The 16,850-nt window shown below is 40.1% G+C and overlaps 1 protein-coding gene across 7 annotated transcripts in view; it reads left to right on the top strand.

Moving 5' to 3' along the window:
* The window catches only part of zmiz1a (zinc finger, MIZ-type containing 1a), a 124,796-nt gene that overhangs the window by 92,532 nt on the left and 15,414 nt on the right, over positions 1–16,850 (top strand). For 4 of the 7 annotated variants that reach the window (XM_008429483.2, XM_008429481.2, XM_008429478.2 and 1 more), the window contains one exon: positions 11,594–11,629. The exons of 1 other annotated variant lie outside the window; for it this stretch is intronic. In XM_008429483.2, the coding sequence (XP_008427705.1) occupies positions 11,594–11,629 (36 nt within the window). Of the gene's footprint in view, positions 1–5,400; positions 5,582–5,650; positions 6,211–11,593; positions 11,630–16,850 lie in introns of those variants that run through there. 2 more of the 7 variants (XM_008429485.2, XM_008429484.2) reach the window with 2 other exon arrangements.

Raw genomic sequence — 16,850 nt, 5'->3', positions numbered from 1 at the left:
CCAGACGGGATGGAGGAGAAAGTAAACGAAGCAGATTAGGTTTACGTTCACTGTTCTGTTCACAAGACACGAACGTTCACGTTTTTTCCATCCCACATGACACACAGATACAAATTTGCTCATACTTGTGAGTTGGAAGGAGATGGATTCATCTTAGTGGTGGGCAAAATGTTCTTAAAATTTTAGTGCGATATTTTGTTTTCCCACTGTTGTATTGATAAAGTTTAAATTACGGTACGTATTTTTTAGGTAACTACGTCAGTGACAACATTCACAAAGAGAGATGTTGTTCTTGAAAAACATTCTCATTTAAATAGGCTTCTCCAAGATGCCACTTAATTAAAAGTGTGATTTATATCACTAAACTACACAGTAACTGCATTCATTCATATTTTAGAGTTTAGTTATATTTATTGAAGCTCTCAAGGGACCGACAGTGGAGAAAAAAGCAAAAATAACATTTACTACCACTGTCAGTTTTGTGTTTTTCTAAAGTTTTTCTTGATAAATATAAATAATATGCAAGATGATAAATGCCCACCCCTAATTCATCATTTTATACTTCTATCATGTTCGAAATAAATCAGTAAAAAATAAAATAAAATGTAATTTTTTTCATTATTAAAAAAAATCTGGAAAGGGTGGCGTGCATTTGTATTCAGCCTGCTTTACTCTGTTACCCTTAAATACAGACAAAGTAATTAATCAATGAGAGTTAGTGGAAAGATGAATGGACCTAAATCTTGTTGAATCCTGGAATTAAACCCACTGGAGGCTGCAAACAACCTCAAACTGACCTTTCAGTCAGACTACAGTCCTCAGTGCAAGACTTTACAAGTGATCTTACCTGATTCTTATTCTGTTTTTCAAATAAAATGAGAAGAGTTTGATGTCTCTGTCTTCAAAGGTTGTTAGACACGTTTTCAGCTATTATTGCAAGAAAAGAGTTCTGTATAGTGTTCAAATATAGGACTGAATACCAGTTTCAATTATAAAAAAACAAAACAAAATTTTCTCCTTCACAGTTGTGCGCTGCTTTGTGTCAGTAAACCTCATCTAGCAAAAAAATAACGTTTGCTGTTGTGCTGTGAAAAAGTTGAGGAAGTATTCCTCCTCTCGCAAGACGCACTATCAGTTTGTGCATTCATGGGAAGTATGGCCAATTGCGCTGCCTCAGCGTAATCTTCTGACAGTCGGCATGGCGACAGAGGCCTGCGAATCCGACACCTGAGAGCCCAGAACAGGGCCGATGAGTCTGGGGTGCTGTCTTCAGTCTCCTCGAGGAAATGATTTGTCAAGGAAATATTTACTTTCGAAACATCAATCAAACCTGAAATGCGCTAAGCTGTTTTTTCAAGACAGACATGTTTAATAAAAGCCAGGCCTTCTATTGATCCTGCGAGAGAAATTGTTTTGATTCAGCAACAAACTAAAATACGGCACTCAAAAATGCAATCAGAGAAGAAAAGCCGTGCAAGTAAACATAAAAAATTACAACTGAAACCAAATTTAAATGTAAATTGAAATAGATATTACAGCAGTCTACAGTCTAATACTTCTGCAGACCATGATTAGCCCTGAGATTTGGGCCATTTTCTGTTGATTTGGACTAAACTTTGAAGATAAGTGAAGCCGAAACAGATGCAGGACAAGAAAAGAGATAGGCCAACGTTTCAGGTGGTTCAGTAGGTGTTTGCATTTTCTTTACAAGAAAAATCAGCTTCAGAATAACAAAAACTAACAATTATTGGCTTGAAACATCTGCTGTCAGTTTGGGCCACAAGAGAAGGCTAGTATCCAGAACAAATGACGTCTGTTTTGTGTGTCAGCTTTTTGTCATTTGTAGATTTCAGAGAACTATAAAAGGCCTGGTTCTTCTTCCCTGTGCGACCTGTCCAACCAAGTGGAGAGATTTTCAGCAACAGCAGGCTGCTGCTGATGAGCTGTCTGGAGATTGTGACCCTGCAGTGAAGCCTGGAGGATTATTGTGCTGCTCTAATCTGAAATCAGCCAGTGAAGAGACTTATCTGCTGTTAGGCAATGTAACATTGGCACAGTTAATTCTTGGAGTAAAGATACTCGGCTCTAATGCTGTTTATATTCTTGTACCTGTGGATGGAAGCTTTCGGTCTCTGATCGGTGGTTACTGAGGTTTGGGTTTGCGTCGTCATTCTGTGCTATACAGAAGCTCTCTCTTTAAACGTCCTTCACAAATCCTTGTAAGCGTTTCGCACTTGATAATCTGTAGTCTGTATACCAGCAGACTCGCAGCTCATTAGAGGTTTGTCATAAACGAGGTGTGCAGCTGCCCTACAAATACAACCTAACCCAACAGACTGAGCTGTTGGGATACTGTGAAGTTCAGCAGACAGCAAATCAGATTATCGGCGTAATCCCTCCAGGGTTTTGCTGTTTCCATCCTCGGTGAATATGCCAGTCTGTCATCAAGCTCGTAGCCTTTCTCTTTATGAAGATAAACTCGGATTAAATGTCAAAACTGTTGCATTTTCAAATGAGTTGTATCTTGAGCTTGAAATGACATTCTCCAGGTTGCAGATAATTCGTCTTTGGAGTGATATTTATTCTCTTTTTCTTTTTTTTTATGGTTCTATCAGATATAGTAGCTGCTCATTGGTTCTCTGTGTTGCTTAAAGAAATATTTATTTATTTTAAATTGCTGACCCAGTTGACTATCCTAAGTATTCTTGGCTGAGAAATTTACACAGCACTAAAACATTTGTTTCAGTATTAGTCATGTGTTGGCTTTAGCTGATGAAGAATGAAAGTTTGGTGGGAAACAACACTAAGAGCAATGCTTCTTTTTTTTCTTCTTCTTCTTCAGACTGCTTGCATTCCTCCCACACGCTCACATGTGCATCACTTAGAGTTACCTTTGCAGACAGAAGCTGTCAGAGCTCAGTCAGTGGACAGAGTGAGACCTGCTGCAGTTACATCAGGAGGACAGCCGTTCTGTCAGCAGTGACAGGAAACTTCCCGGGTGTGGCTGCAGCTGACCTCGTGTCCCCTGACCGACACACAACCCTAAAGCAGAAAAGTCAACGCAGGCACTTCCATTAAACTCTTTCAGAAGAGAGTCTTCACTTCTTCTGCTTTTAGGTGACAGCGATGTGATACTTACAGATACCACAGTAAAAACTTTTTTTTCTTACTTTTTGTCACAATGCTTCTAGGAATGGGCAATATGACTAAAACTATTTATTCCAACATTAATAAAAGTGATTAAAATAAAAAGATTTAAAAGTTTATTACCACTACATAGCCAAATACTGCTCTGAAAATAAAACGTCTTCAGCACACAAGTTACGTAGTGTGGTGCAAATGTACTGAGATGTTCTTGTGAAACAAAAAGCGGATAAAAATAGTCAAAAACTGGTATTATTATCATTCAAAAGTGTCAGTTTTCATGAGAAATAGCCATAATCATCATCATTTTTTTTTGTTTTGTTTTTTTTTGTTACAAAAACATTAAACGCATTAGGGCATAGTTGTAAAGTTGATAGAAGTTGTTTGGTGAGTTTTTTTCTTAAGTTTTTAAAAGTAAAGGTCTACAAAATGTTGCTTGCAACCCCTCTAGGACAACCTTTTGCTACTATTACAGCTGCAGCTATTTTGGTGCGTTTCCCTCACAGCGATGCAGAGCTAGATTGTGGCAAACTGCTTTCAGTGATTGGTTTCTTCTTGCTCTTCCGCTGTAGAGAACACATTTGTCGAATGCATGACTAAAAGATGTCTTGTCCAAAGTTGCTCCCACCTGAGCTGTGGCTCTCTGCAGCTCCTCCAGGGTGAACACAAACCTTTTGGCCGTTTCTCTGACCAATGCTACCTGTTTAGGTAGATGGCCATGTGTCGGTAGGTTTGCATTTGAACCGTACTTTTTTCAATTTTTAATTAATGGATCTAGCAGAGTTCTGTGTTGCATTCAGATCTTGAGGAAATATTTCTTGTTGCACAACCCAGCTTCCTCCACAACTTTCTCCCAGACCTGTCTGGTGTTCCTTAATGCTTGTGATACTGTTTCTTCACTGGTGTTTCCTAAGAAACGGAGGCCTTCACAGAACAGCTATATTTATACTGCCATTGAATTACACACAGATGGAGTTTATATACTAATTGGATGACTTCTAAAGCCAATTGGTTGCACCGGATTGTGTTTAGGTGTATGAGGGTAGATGGAGCTGATTATTTTTTCTTGAAAATAAAGTCATATCATTGGTGTTGGTCCATCATAACACATCCCAAAAATATATTGAAGAAAACTTTTCTGGAGGGAGTATATCCATTTTGATCATCTTCTCCCTGAATGATTAAGGATATAGATCCTTTATCACTGACCCAATCAACCCTACAGACTTTTATATTTAATTACTGCTGAGTAAGAGCAGTGCGCTGAATTATTAAGAAGAAACGGGAGTTATTTTTAGCATGCGGGCCTCTCCTCTGACACTCTCTAGCGGTTGCGCTTCAGATGATGAAACCCCTTCGCAATCCCAAATCCACCTTCAGAACTTTTTCTCTGGAGTTTACAGAAGTGAAGCCCGCGTGGTTGGGAGGAGGACGCTTTAGAGCTGATCAGGTCCTCCCGTCACTTTCTGCCTAATTGGTTCGGTTTGCACAATTGCATGCAAATTCGTTTCTCCGCCTGAATCCCAAGCTGCGCCTGCACTTCGTAATCCAAACACAGAGGACTTTGTTCTCGTACAAAACCGGATGAGCAAATCATTTAAATCCTCTTTTTGTTCTTGCTTGACTGATTCGGCACCCACACCTCAGGACTAAACTCCCCCGCCCCAGCTCTGCCCCTTCACCCCCACGGGTGGGGGGGCGGGGGGGGCAGAGGGGGCATTTGACACACCCTGTAAAGTTATATTTCTATGTTTGTGGGTGTTTTTCAGTGCAGCGTGGAGTATTTGTGAAAACCATTGATGACAGAGTGTTCTGCACAAAAAGCCACACAAACGAAAACTTCCCTCTGCTGTCACGAGGCCACTTCATTTCCCCCAACCCCCTCTCCTTCTCCTCTCCTCCTCTCTTTCTCTCTCTCTTTCTCAGCCTGCTTCTCTGCATTTAGGTGACAGCTCGGCTGTTTCTTCTTGTCGGGTTGAACTCCAATTCATTGACCTGCTTCTCCTCGTTTTCCCTCAGACATTCTGCTCACTTCTGATGTGCTTGTTAGATCCACTGATGAAGACAAAGGGGGACATGATCAGATTATATTGTCCTCCAGGCAGGGACCCCCCTATCCCCCCTCTTTCTTTCTGATAAGACAAATAAATTACTACTTGTCTGCCTCTAAATAGATTGATTTTTCTTCCTCTTCCACTTCCTCTCTTGCGCTTTGCCTCCCAGCCAGCCCGCATCACAAAATAAACTCCGCCCTTTTATGCAAGTTTGCAAACTGAGCTTGCAAGGTTTTTTTGTTTTTTTTCATTCTGATGTTCTTTGCCCTTCTTTGACAAATGGCAGTTGCAGAGGTTGTGTTATGCATGCGTGCTTCCCTGCACACTCTTTTAAAAAAACAAGGAAATGGAGAGCTAGACTGAACACATCCATTACGACAAAGGTGAGAAGCACTCGAACATCTTGGCTCCTTAATCTCTTCTCCTGTTTGTCTGCGTTGGCTTGCTGTCTTTATCACTTCCTCTCATCCTCTGCTCCTCCTCGACTGTCTCCACTGCTCCCTCTGTCTTGTTTTTTTTTTCCTCTCTATTCCTTCCCTCCCTCCGTCCTTCCCACTCTTCCTCCCCCCCAACCCAATGTCTCGAGAGTGTGTTGGAGCCGGTAGCAGGTACAGCAGGAGCCCATTAGCGCTGAGCCTCACTCTGATTGGATAAGTTGAAGAAACTGGGAGACTGCTTCTGAATAATTGATGTATATTGTGCAGACGCCGGACAAGGGGAAGAGACGGATCAGAGAGCAAGGGTGGAGAAAAAAAAGATAGATAGAAGAAGGAGGAGGAGGAGGAGGAGGAGAGGGGGGAAGTAAGAAATAGAGAAAGAAAGAGAGAGAACAGAGTAAAGGATATGTGCGAGGGGGGAGAGTGAGAAGGTGCTGGCAGGAGACTTGAAAGCAGCGAAAGCTTCGAGAGTTGCCACTGGCCTCTGCGGGATCGCCAGCATCTGTGACAATTGAGCCTTTTCCTCTGCACTATGGAGGAAATCAGATGAGATGTGCAGCGTTGCTCAGCTTTCGGTAAGTGTGAGAGTGCGTTGTTTTCTTTGCGTGTGTCCTCACAGACGAGGCAGGATCAAAGGTGAGCGTGGGGGGTGGGTCGGACGGCTGGTTTAAGGCTAAGTTTTGTTTGCGTTGAAAATGAGTCGTAAATGAAGCAGAACCAGTTTGGTTTTCTCTTGACCGGTCAAAAAGCAGAAGTGCTCGTTTTAGACTTGAAAATCCTTCCCGAGAGAGAGAGAGAGAGACGTGTGTTGGTGTTACTTTGGTTCAAAAGCACTGGCCACTCACTCACACAGAGACAGGATCAGTCCAGATCAGCTGACCACAGGTTGACCTACATGCTGTTCTGCCCTCTGGTTATTATGTGTGGGTTTTTTGTCTTTGTGCAAGCATGCACTCATGGTTCAGAATGCTGCTTAATTTCTGGCACTGGGAACTAGGCAGATGAAAGCTTGGCAGATTTATAAATCAGTCTCAACACATGCCTGAGCAACAACCATTTACTTTCAAATGATCTTGCCAGACATTTAGATTTATCTTAAAAAATATATTATTCCACACAGGTTATGTATGCTTTCAGTAAAAATGTGTTTATCTCTTGCCTCTGTTGTCATTGGAACTTGCAGTGATATTCACATGTTGTTGGTTTTCCTGATGACATGTAGCCCAGCTGTCAATACCTATTGCGATTTCTCAAATGAATTGTTATGAAAAGCTAATTGAAAAGTTCAGAAGGCTTTAATCCAGACAATAATCAGTTAATTGTAAATAATAAGTTAACCTTAAAACATGTTTTAATTTGTTAATATCCAAATATGAACTTGTCTCTTTATTCCAGCATCCCTTGAATCTCAACACAGCTTCAGTCAAGAGTTTTTATTTACGCCACAAATAAAAACGTCTTTTTCACATCTAACATAATGAATCTCTTTGGATTATCCCAAGTCTATTTCCAATTGGTTAATTAGAGCCCTGTGATGACTCCTTCCTCAAAGCTCTGTCTGCTGAGCGGAGCAGTGTTATAACTCAGTCATGACAAACACAGACAACTAGAACCAGATTTGTTTTTTTTTCCATGCCTAAAAGCCCTGATCAGTTTGTTTTGATTTTGCTTGAATAAACGTTTCTGTTTTTATACGTTTGTAGTTTTGGCAACATACATGTCACCTCATTCCTTAGATTTTTGAGTTGTACAATATTTTCCTTCATGTCGTCAAATTTCAAACCCAAAGAGAGAAACCAACCCAACATCCAATTAACTGAGCCAGGAAACAAAGTACCACTTATCGTCTCTGAGTGACCTGTGAGAGACCGAGATGGCAGAAATGCGAGTCTGACTCACACTGGCACGTCTTTTTCCCGTTCAATCATTGGCGTTGGCCAATCTGACGTTGAAACTGATGCTGATGCTGATCAAAGATGCTTTATAAACGTCCGATTTCTATTTTTGTCCCTCTTACACCAAGATTGTTTGTTAGATCTCAACATTTGTCTCCAGATCCTTTTTTTTAATTCCTGAGATGAAACTTTAGAGCTAGACTTCAATTAGCGTTGAAAAAATTCTAAACATTAAAGTTTGTTTTTAGAAAAATTTACCTTATATTTGAAATATTAGGTTGTAGAGTGTTGGCATATTTGCTTTTATAAATTTGCTTTTATCTTTCTTTTTACTCAATTAAATAATTAAGAATCTTGTTTACGCTTAGTTTTTTCTCAACTTCTTTAAATGCGTGATGTATTCTTTCATTTGGACTGAAAGAATTCATCCTTCAGACAGATATTTGATATATAATGAGGTTGATTGTGAGACTGATGTATTGATGTAAATGATGAAGCCCCTACCTCAATAACTACTTCCAATTTATGAAACCTTAATGAGCATGTTGGCGTTAAGAGTGCAGGCTTTACACTTTGTTTTATTTCTGTCTGGAGAAGATGAAGATGAAGTGGATTCTTTTTTAAAAATCACCATTCTGCTAGAAGCCAGAGCTCGTCCGCGCTCATTACCAATATCGAAGCCTTAAAATGGGCCATGCTTTCCATTTGAGCTCTATAGTTCTGATGGAATCCTTATTGCGTGTGTTTCATGGAGGAAAACAGTTTGAATGCGTAAAAGGGCATTGGGGCTATAAAAACCAAAATGGCTCTCTGCGAGCTTCTCAATCAGTGTTTAACCTTAAAACTGACAACTTAATTAGTCAAACGTCTCCCACGTCCAACACCTCACTCTTTCAGCTGACCCATGAAGCAAACGCGATAACTCGTCGGCGCTTCCAGCGAGCTGAGCCAGCTAACTTCCTGTTAGCCTGCACAGGCTGAAAAACCACTGAAACCATTTGCATCCTGAAGCTGACAGCCACACACTACAAACTCTTCAACCTTCCTCTTTCCCTTCAACGCTTTGTTCGTATCACTGACTCCACGCACCGTAGTGACCTCCTCTGACAGCTCGCTGAGCACTTCCCATCAGACTGTTTAGTGACTCATTGGTGACATTTGGCGTTGGAGTGTGTGAGCGCGCCTACGTTTGTTTTTGCAGCTTGTTTCTGCTTTTTTTTTTTTTTTTCTTCTGTGAATCATTGTCGTGCCTGGCAGCCGCCTCCTTCTTCCCACTAACAGCAAGTGGCCATATTAAGTTGTGCTACATGAGCCTGACAGTTGGGGAAGGAATGTGTAGTAGTGCAAGCTGATGGCTCGCATTGATAACGGCGAGGGAGGAGCTCGCAGACGGGTCCTGGCTACGCAGCAGGATTGATTCATATAGTCAGCAGATCTCTTTTAAGAAATGTTGAAAACTTCCTAATTTTCAACTGATATTTTTAAAGAATGAAAAGAAATCTCAGAACCCTTCTCACTTTCTCTCTCTCTCTCTCTCTCTCTCTCTCTCTCTCTCTCTCTCTCTCTTTCTTTTTTTCACCCTCACGCCTTCATTGAAGCAGCACCAGAGCGAGATGAAAGCATCATTGTGAAAACTGAGACAAGTAGCTGTCTGGTTATAATTAAGCATGTGATATTTACTAGTTCCCCTCCAGTGGTGGGGAACTGCACGTGGCTGATAAGAGCAGTTCATTCACAGCCCGCTGTTCTCTGATGTTCCTCGCAGCCAGCGAGAGGCGCCTTTCCGCATAAGCTCATCTCCACAAAGCCCAGACGTTGAATTTGTTTGTTTACTCATTAATGCACACTTAGGTTTGCTTACTTATTTTTTTTTTCTATCTTAGCATGCATGCTTGTGTCCTCACAGCTGATCATTAGCTGGATTTTTAACAATTTTTTGAGTTGGATGTGTTCTGTTTTCTCATCGATGTGAGCGTGGGGGCTGCTGTGATGATAGCTGGGATTGTGAAATGTCACGTACAGATGTAAAAGGCTGAGCAGGACGGTCATCAAACCTCTGACACTGCAACTCCGGTCACCTGAATTTCACATCCCATTATGTCTGTCATGCCTGTAAGGTTAAAGTCATAATGCATGGGCTTAAGACATACAGTGTCTTGTGGAAATAGTCAAACCCTTTTACTCTGATTCTCCTAAATAAAGTCTAACGTAACAAATTGAATTCAGATATAAATGCAGCAATTCTGTGTAGGCCTCAGCGGTTTCTTGGAGAACAGCAATGGACAAACCATTAAATCATTAAAAGAAAATGATCAGGGACAGGGATACAATCGTGGAAAGGCTTAAAGCTGGCGTAAGTCATAAAAGCTTTATAAATCTCATGAAGCACTATTATCCACTATCTAAAAATGGAACCAGTATGGGGTAACTGCAAAACCTACAACACATGGGCCTCCACCTAAACTGACATATCGGGCAAGGAGAGCATTAATCATAAGAGCAGCCTAGAGGAAGAGAAGCTAACTCTAAGCAGCCAAGGGGCAGCTTAAGATCCAAAGCTTAGGTGGGAAAATCTGTTGACAGAACCATTATTAGTTGTGGTTTCTTCAAACCTGGCCTTCGTGGACGAATTGGCACGAAGAAGGCCATAATGAGAGACTATGTTTCCAGTTTTTTGCAGCCCACATGGGTGAAAGTGATGCTCAGTTCAGATGAGACAATAATTGAACCTTTCCACTTACATGAAAAAACTGTGTGGAGGAACAAACCACATAGTCATGAGCATTAAATCCCTTCACTGAAAGATGGTGGTGGCAGTGTCATTGATTGAGTGCGTTTTCCCTCAGCAGGGACCGGGAAGCTGGTCAGACTTTATAAGACAATGAACTCGGCTAAGGTCAGGACGATCCTTGAAGAAAACCTGATGGAAAAGATTTCCAGTGGTGAAGGCTTGCCTTCCAGCAGGACAAACAACACCCCGACAGCTGCAACAGCTAAAGTGTGTTGTAATGAGCCACTCAAACTTAGACGTTAACCTGTTTGATCACTTAAAATATGATTTGAAAATTGATGTTCACTTTTATTTTAGGCTTAAAATAGAAAAATAGCCCTAAAAGCTCCTAATACATGGTAGAAAAAGGTGATTCCACAAAGTGTTGATTGAGGGATGCTGAATAGAAAATGAGCCCATGCTATTCACATATTGTATAAAATCCCTGGAAAGTTTAGGGGTTAGGTATTTTGTTGGTAGTGACTTACCTAGGTAAAGTCACTACGGAATGTTTATGTCACTATGCAGCCTTACTTAGGAGATTGACATCATAGAACATAAATGAAACTAAGAAAATTAAAGTTTAAAACTTTGTTGCAAATCCTTGACTTGTAGGAACTGCTACAGTTCTGCAAGCTCCTTCCATCTCTCAACATCACCATTCTCTGTTTTCTATGATTTTGCCAGTTTTCTATCGCAGCCTGTTTCTGATGTTTTGTTTTGGGAGGTATTTTTTTCTTCAATTTCCCCAGACGAACCAGTGAAATCAGCTCAGATTGTTTGTAGTGATTTTTTTTTTTGGTAAGTTGTGACTGAAGCGCTGGTTGCTTTGGTCATATAAAAGCTGGTCGACCTTGACCAAAAGTTGATATTCTCTTCATATTTTTTTCTGATCTAGATGTATTTTTGGATTCTGATATGCCTTAAATTGAAAAAAACAAAAAACAAAAAGTAACTTTGATTCTTGTACTTTTCTCTTTTACAGCAAACATCTTGAAGATAGATAACTCATTGCAAGTACTTTTCGAAATCTCCTAAAAAAAAAATGTACACATCTTCACATGGAGTGTCAGCATAGGTCTCAGTAAACCAGTATACCATAAGAAGAAAATAAACAAATATTTTTTTCATTTAGTGGCTAAATGTGACTAAAATAGCCCTGATTTCGCTTTCTGGTCAGATCACACTGCATTATTGTTTGGTGTCTATGCTTCTTCTTCTTCTTCTTCTTCTTCTTCTTCTTCTTCTACTACCATTGACCCAATTTAAAAATCTGTAATTTGAACCCCACAGAAACCAGCACCTGCAGGAGATGTCAGAGTGATTCAGGTAGAGCTATACCCTCCCTTCTGGGCTGCAGCATCTTTTATTTGGCTTTTGTGAAACCACACACACGCATCGCCGGGGAGGCGGGAATCTGCCCACTTCCCTTCATCTCCACTTGTTCTCAGTCTTTTCATTCATCATCTCCTGCCCACTGTCTGGTCTCAGATCTGGTGCACCACCAGAGGCTGTGGAGGGGATACTGTCAAAATTAGTCAGATTTGAAAACAACTCTATTTTTTTCTTTTTCAGTTCAAATTCTCAAAAAGCAGGACAGAAAACTGTTGGGGAAAAACAAATTCTCAAAATAGCCTGTCTGTAGCAGGAGCTTTAGATTTGAAATATTCTGACTGTGAACTAGGTTTGGCTAAGTATGATTTCTGACAGAGCTGTCTCTCTGCAGGGCATGTTTAGGATGTTCCGCCTCCGAGCTGTTGAGACTAAAGCCCATTTGATATGCTTCTCTCTTAAAAGAAGTTGGCTTTTACAGAGAGGGGGCAGGAAGGGGGATATCATCGACTACATAAATGGCTTCCATTACACTTCAGCAAAAAGCATGACTTTATTCTTTTTTTTATTTATAATTCAAAGGATTTATTTTACCCGCCCCCCTTTCCCCCCTCCATATTCTTCCTCTGCATAATATCGTGTGCCCACACAGTACAGGCCTACCTGCCGGTGTTTTACGGAGTTTTGCTTTTTAATATCTATCATGAATCGCTGCTTTATCATCCCACGCATTGTCTCAGAAGGCTTCTTTGTCTAGTGCTGCTTTGTTTCTCGCTCAGAAAATGTAATTTTTTCATTTAGTAATTCCTTCATTTATGTATTTGCAAAAAAGAACCTATGACAAAGCTGATGTAGACTTGAATTCATGATGTTCAATTTTTTCATTTAACCTTCGGAGCTGTGCTTCAAATTCGCCAGTGCCTGCTTTACAGACATTGGGTCCCATTCAGCTTTAAAACATTCTGAATAGCTGAACTCATACTGTTGATGTCTTATGACTTGTGACTCAAACAGTCTTTTCTTTTATCTTAGATTCATTTAACTTAGTTGAAGTGTTTAGTTACTGTTTTTAGTTTTAAGTGTATCATTCTGGTAAATGCTGTATTTTGAAGGATGCATACTGTAACATATGTTATCATAATCAAGATTTTATCATGTTCCTATTGGCTATATATAGGCAAAAACTATATCGTATTTTCCGCACTGTAAGGCGTACCTAAAAACCTTCAATTTCCTCAAAAGCCAACAGTGCGCCTAATATTCCGGTGCGCCTTATATATGGACCAATATTGAGCCACAGCAGGTCTAGCAATACGGTAAGCAGCCGCCGACTTAATTTTCACCCGTAAAAGAAGAAGCGCGCGGTGCATGCTGGGATAATTGTCAGAACACTAGTTTGTTAATAAAGTTTGACTGACCTATCTACCTACCAACCGCCTAGAATCAAGTCATCTGCAGGTCATTTAGCACCACGTTCTCCACGAACATACTGTGCGCGAACGGAGAAGGGTGACCATCATCTGGCCACCCCCCGGCCCAGTCGCGGAAGGCTCTCCTCGCTGACCCGAGTCGGACTGTTTTGTTGACATTCCGTTTAGTGCATCTCCATCTAGTGGATGCATAACGTAACTCCAGCCTCTACTGTAGCGTCTATTCTATGCGCCTTATAATGCGGTGCGCCTTATATATGAAAAGGTTTTAAAATAGGCCATTCATTGAAGGTGCACCTTATAGTGCGGAAAACACGGCAGTTTGGTATTTATACAAAAAATTTTTAAAAAGTAATAAATAATGTAATAAAAAAAAAACTACTGATGCTGAAATTACATAATCACTAGAGCTATGCTAGAGCTTTCTAGGATATTTGTTTCAATTTCAATACATAATCATGCAATGCAAAATAAAGAACAAGCACCTGCTAAATACAGGGTGGGCCATAAGTTTCCATACATAGAAAACAATTAACATTTTATATTGGACAACCATTTTTATTTTTGTGGGACTCTGTAATCGCTGTACGCCTTGGACCACTTCGTGGTTGATCTGCAACATTTCCAGTTTTCTGAAACTTGCAAATAAGTTTTGCCACAGTGTCGTGTGTGACGCTTGTTCCATGTTTTCTGTTAAAGTTTCGTGCAACCATGCGACCGCTTCCCAGATGTTTTCAATTATTTGCTCTTTTGTCAAACGCATCTTCTTGGATATCTGAAATATAAAAGAAATATACATTTTACATTTTTCTATGTATGGAAACTTGTGGCCCACCCTGTCTAATAGTAGTTTTCAAATGTGCAGATTATTACACCTTTTTTTGACATTTTGCTCTTTGTACAGATAGCATCCCTATACTAGCTGGCTAATTAGTCAGGCTGTCATCTCAGGCAGAGCTTGCACCACTTGTTGCTTGGATAAATGTAGCTACATAACAGTCACACCTTTCACAGTTCATGTGAGCTCCATATATTCACCAAGGCTGCAAAATCAAAATATCTCGCTAACAACATTCCTTCATGTCAGCCTAGTCCATGCAAACGCTTCACTTACACCAGCATGTTTCATGCTGGAAGCTGAAAGTCATACAGATGCCACGACCTACTTTCTGATTAATTCTGCTAATAATTAAATGACAACACGGGTGCTCCCGTAAAGCATTCAAGTTTAATTCCTGAAGGGTAATTTAATAAAATTAAAATGAGACTGTTGATGAAAAGGCAAAACCAATATGCCTAGTCCTGCACGATTAAACATGGCAAGTTCCAAGTTGGACTTGGACAACCCAAATTCATAATTTCAAAATGGAGCACAAAAACACTTGCACATGACAGAATTTAGTGCTTTTCCAAATTCATTTCCTCAAGTGTGACGGCAACTGAACCTCAGGCAGCAATTCCAGTTTCCACATTACCCTAAAGAATAGTGGTGGTTTGTTCTGTTTTACTTTCAACGCCACACCACCTTTTTTTTAAATTCTGTTTTCCTCTTGTTGTTTATGGGGAAATTTGAAACAACCTGGAAACATTTTCAAACAGGCAAATTTATCTGATATGCAAAGAAAGTAGTGGCCTTATGTTTATGCCAGCTGACCAGAAGTGCACCTGCAACAAGTGGGAGAAGGGAATTGCTACATTGCTCCAAAACCCCAGAGAAAAACGACGACACCGTCTCATTAAAAGGACCAAAACTGAACCATTTGAAACTGTCATGCTTCAGTACCAGTAGTCTGCGTTATTTTTAGCCTTTATTATAAGATTGATAATAAAATTTCTTCATGCTGATGAACTCACTGCTGTAGAAATCAAGTGGCAAACCAGTGATTGCAGCACCGTGTTTTATTGTTGTTGATTATCTCAAGATTAAGCCATATTTCATGATTAAGTTCTTCTAATTGTGGAGTAAATGACAACACCTCCTGCTTGGTTACATGGAAGAGAATATAACACACTGAAGTTAGTCATAAATGTTTGAGAGAAATTGACATAAATTGGATTTCATTTTCTAAAACTAGTTTTTTTTGTAGAATTTCATCAGGCTTTACGCATCAGTTTACATCTGGGAAATATGCAAGTTATTAACACTTTTCTGTTGCTGCTTCTGCATCAGCGTAGTGTTGGTGTATGTATGTATGCGTGCATGTGTGTGTGTTTGATTATGTAGCAGATCAACATCTTTATTTTTAAAACACAATAGATGCTCATTAAGGAAGTGAGATTACCAATTGAGCAGCTTTATGTTAGAACAGGCACATTTTAAATACATCCGGGGGGCTGTGATTTCTTCGACAAAATATTTGCACAGAAAAAGCAAATCCCCAACACATCCGCATATGCTTGTGCACGCTCAGCACCCTCACAGTTCATAGTAATTAGCATTTGGGTTCCCTTGTAAAAAAGGTCTTGTACTACCACTCTGTCATTAGTTAATGGGCCTGGCTCGCTTTCTGCGTCTCTCCCGGCTGCTCCCAGGAGGAGCGGTCGAGTTGAGGTGAGAACGCGCCAGAGCTCCCGCTATCTATCAGTCAGCTGCACAACGTTAAATACAGCTTGAGTGTGGAGGACCCATATGTCCCATGTGTCATTACCGGGCATTACTCAATTAAAACTCCTCAGCTTCTAAGAAACGGAGCTTCCTGGGAGCTCCGGCTTAAGTCCTGATGTCACTGCTGGACAAACGAACAGAGCACTTGTTACAGAGTCGCTCTGTTAAGGAAGCATATCCTAGTGTCCCGAAAAGCGCTATGAAAATTTGGTGTATTGTTATTGCTGTTAAAGGAGCTGGTGAGAGCACGTTGGTGTACGGTGAAAAGGAGCTTCAGATGACCTGCAGAGATATTTTTTCTCGCAAAACAGTAGATAAGAATTTAAAAGATTAGTTTTGGGCGGATCTCGTGAAACATTTTGTTGTTCTACTAATATTTTTATTACTAAGTTTGGAGTTTACTTGATATTAGATTAACAGTATAGAGAATAAAGCCCAAAATATTCATAAGTATGTTTTTAGTATTCATCCGTGTTTATTTAGATAAGTGTCCTAATGGCTCTTAACAACGTTTAAAAACAAGGGTTTTTCTTTTTTTTTTTTCTTTTTTTTTTTGGAAGAACAGATGTGCTCAACTTTATATTAAACATTTTGATCTTAACACATATTTTAGTTGCCTATAATGTTTAGTTTTTTTGTTTTTTTTTACCAAAGATACCTTGACATTCTGTCGTAGAATGAGTGAGCTAAGCAAGCAAATACATTGTTCAATCCACAGTGGAGCCATGGTACCATTTACATATTTTACAATTCACCACAGTTGTGTAACTACCACCTAACTTCCCTGTAGAGGCTGCTAAAGACAGAAACACTCATGTTTGAGTTGTTGTCGAGTGTTTCAATGCGCAGCAGCAACAAACATCCCTTCAGTTCAGGAGGATAAGCCCTCGGGGACCAATGTAGCATGTTTCTAATAAGCTTTCTGTTTCACAGTGCAGCAGCATTGTGTTTTTGTCCATAGCTCTGGAGTGTTGAAACATTTTCAAGCTGTAGCCAGGCTGTTACCAGCTGTAGATGTCAGGTTTAAAAAAAACTGGAGTTTTATGGTCAAACTGCATGTAAAGACTTGGAAGATAATGATAATGGAACCTTGACTTTATCCCACTTTGGTGTAAAAAAATAAAAAAATTTAATGATCCTTTCTATCCTTCGGGTGTATCGTCAGCACAGTGACAGCCAAACG

This window comes from Poecilia reticulata, linkage group LG15, assembly GCF_000633615.1.
Source record: "Poecilia reticulata strain Guanapo linkage group LG15, Guppy_female_1.0+MT, whole genome shotgun sequence".
NCBI classification, from domain to species: domain Eukaryota; kingdom Metazoa; phylum Chordata; class Actinopteri; order Cyprinodontiformes; family Poeciliidae; genus Poecilia; species Poecilia reticulata.
This window is presented reverse-complemented; position numbering and strand designations above follow the sequence as displayed.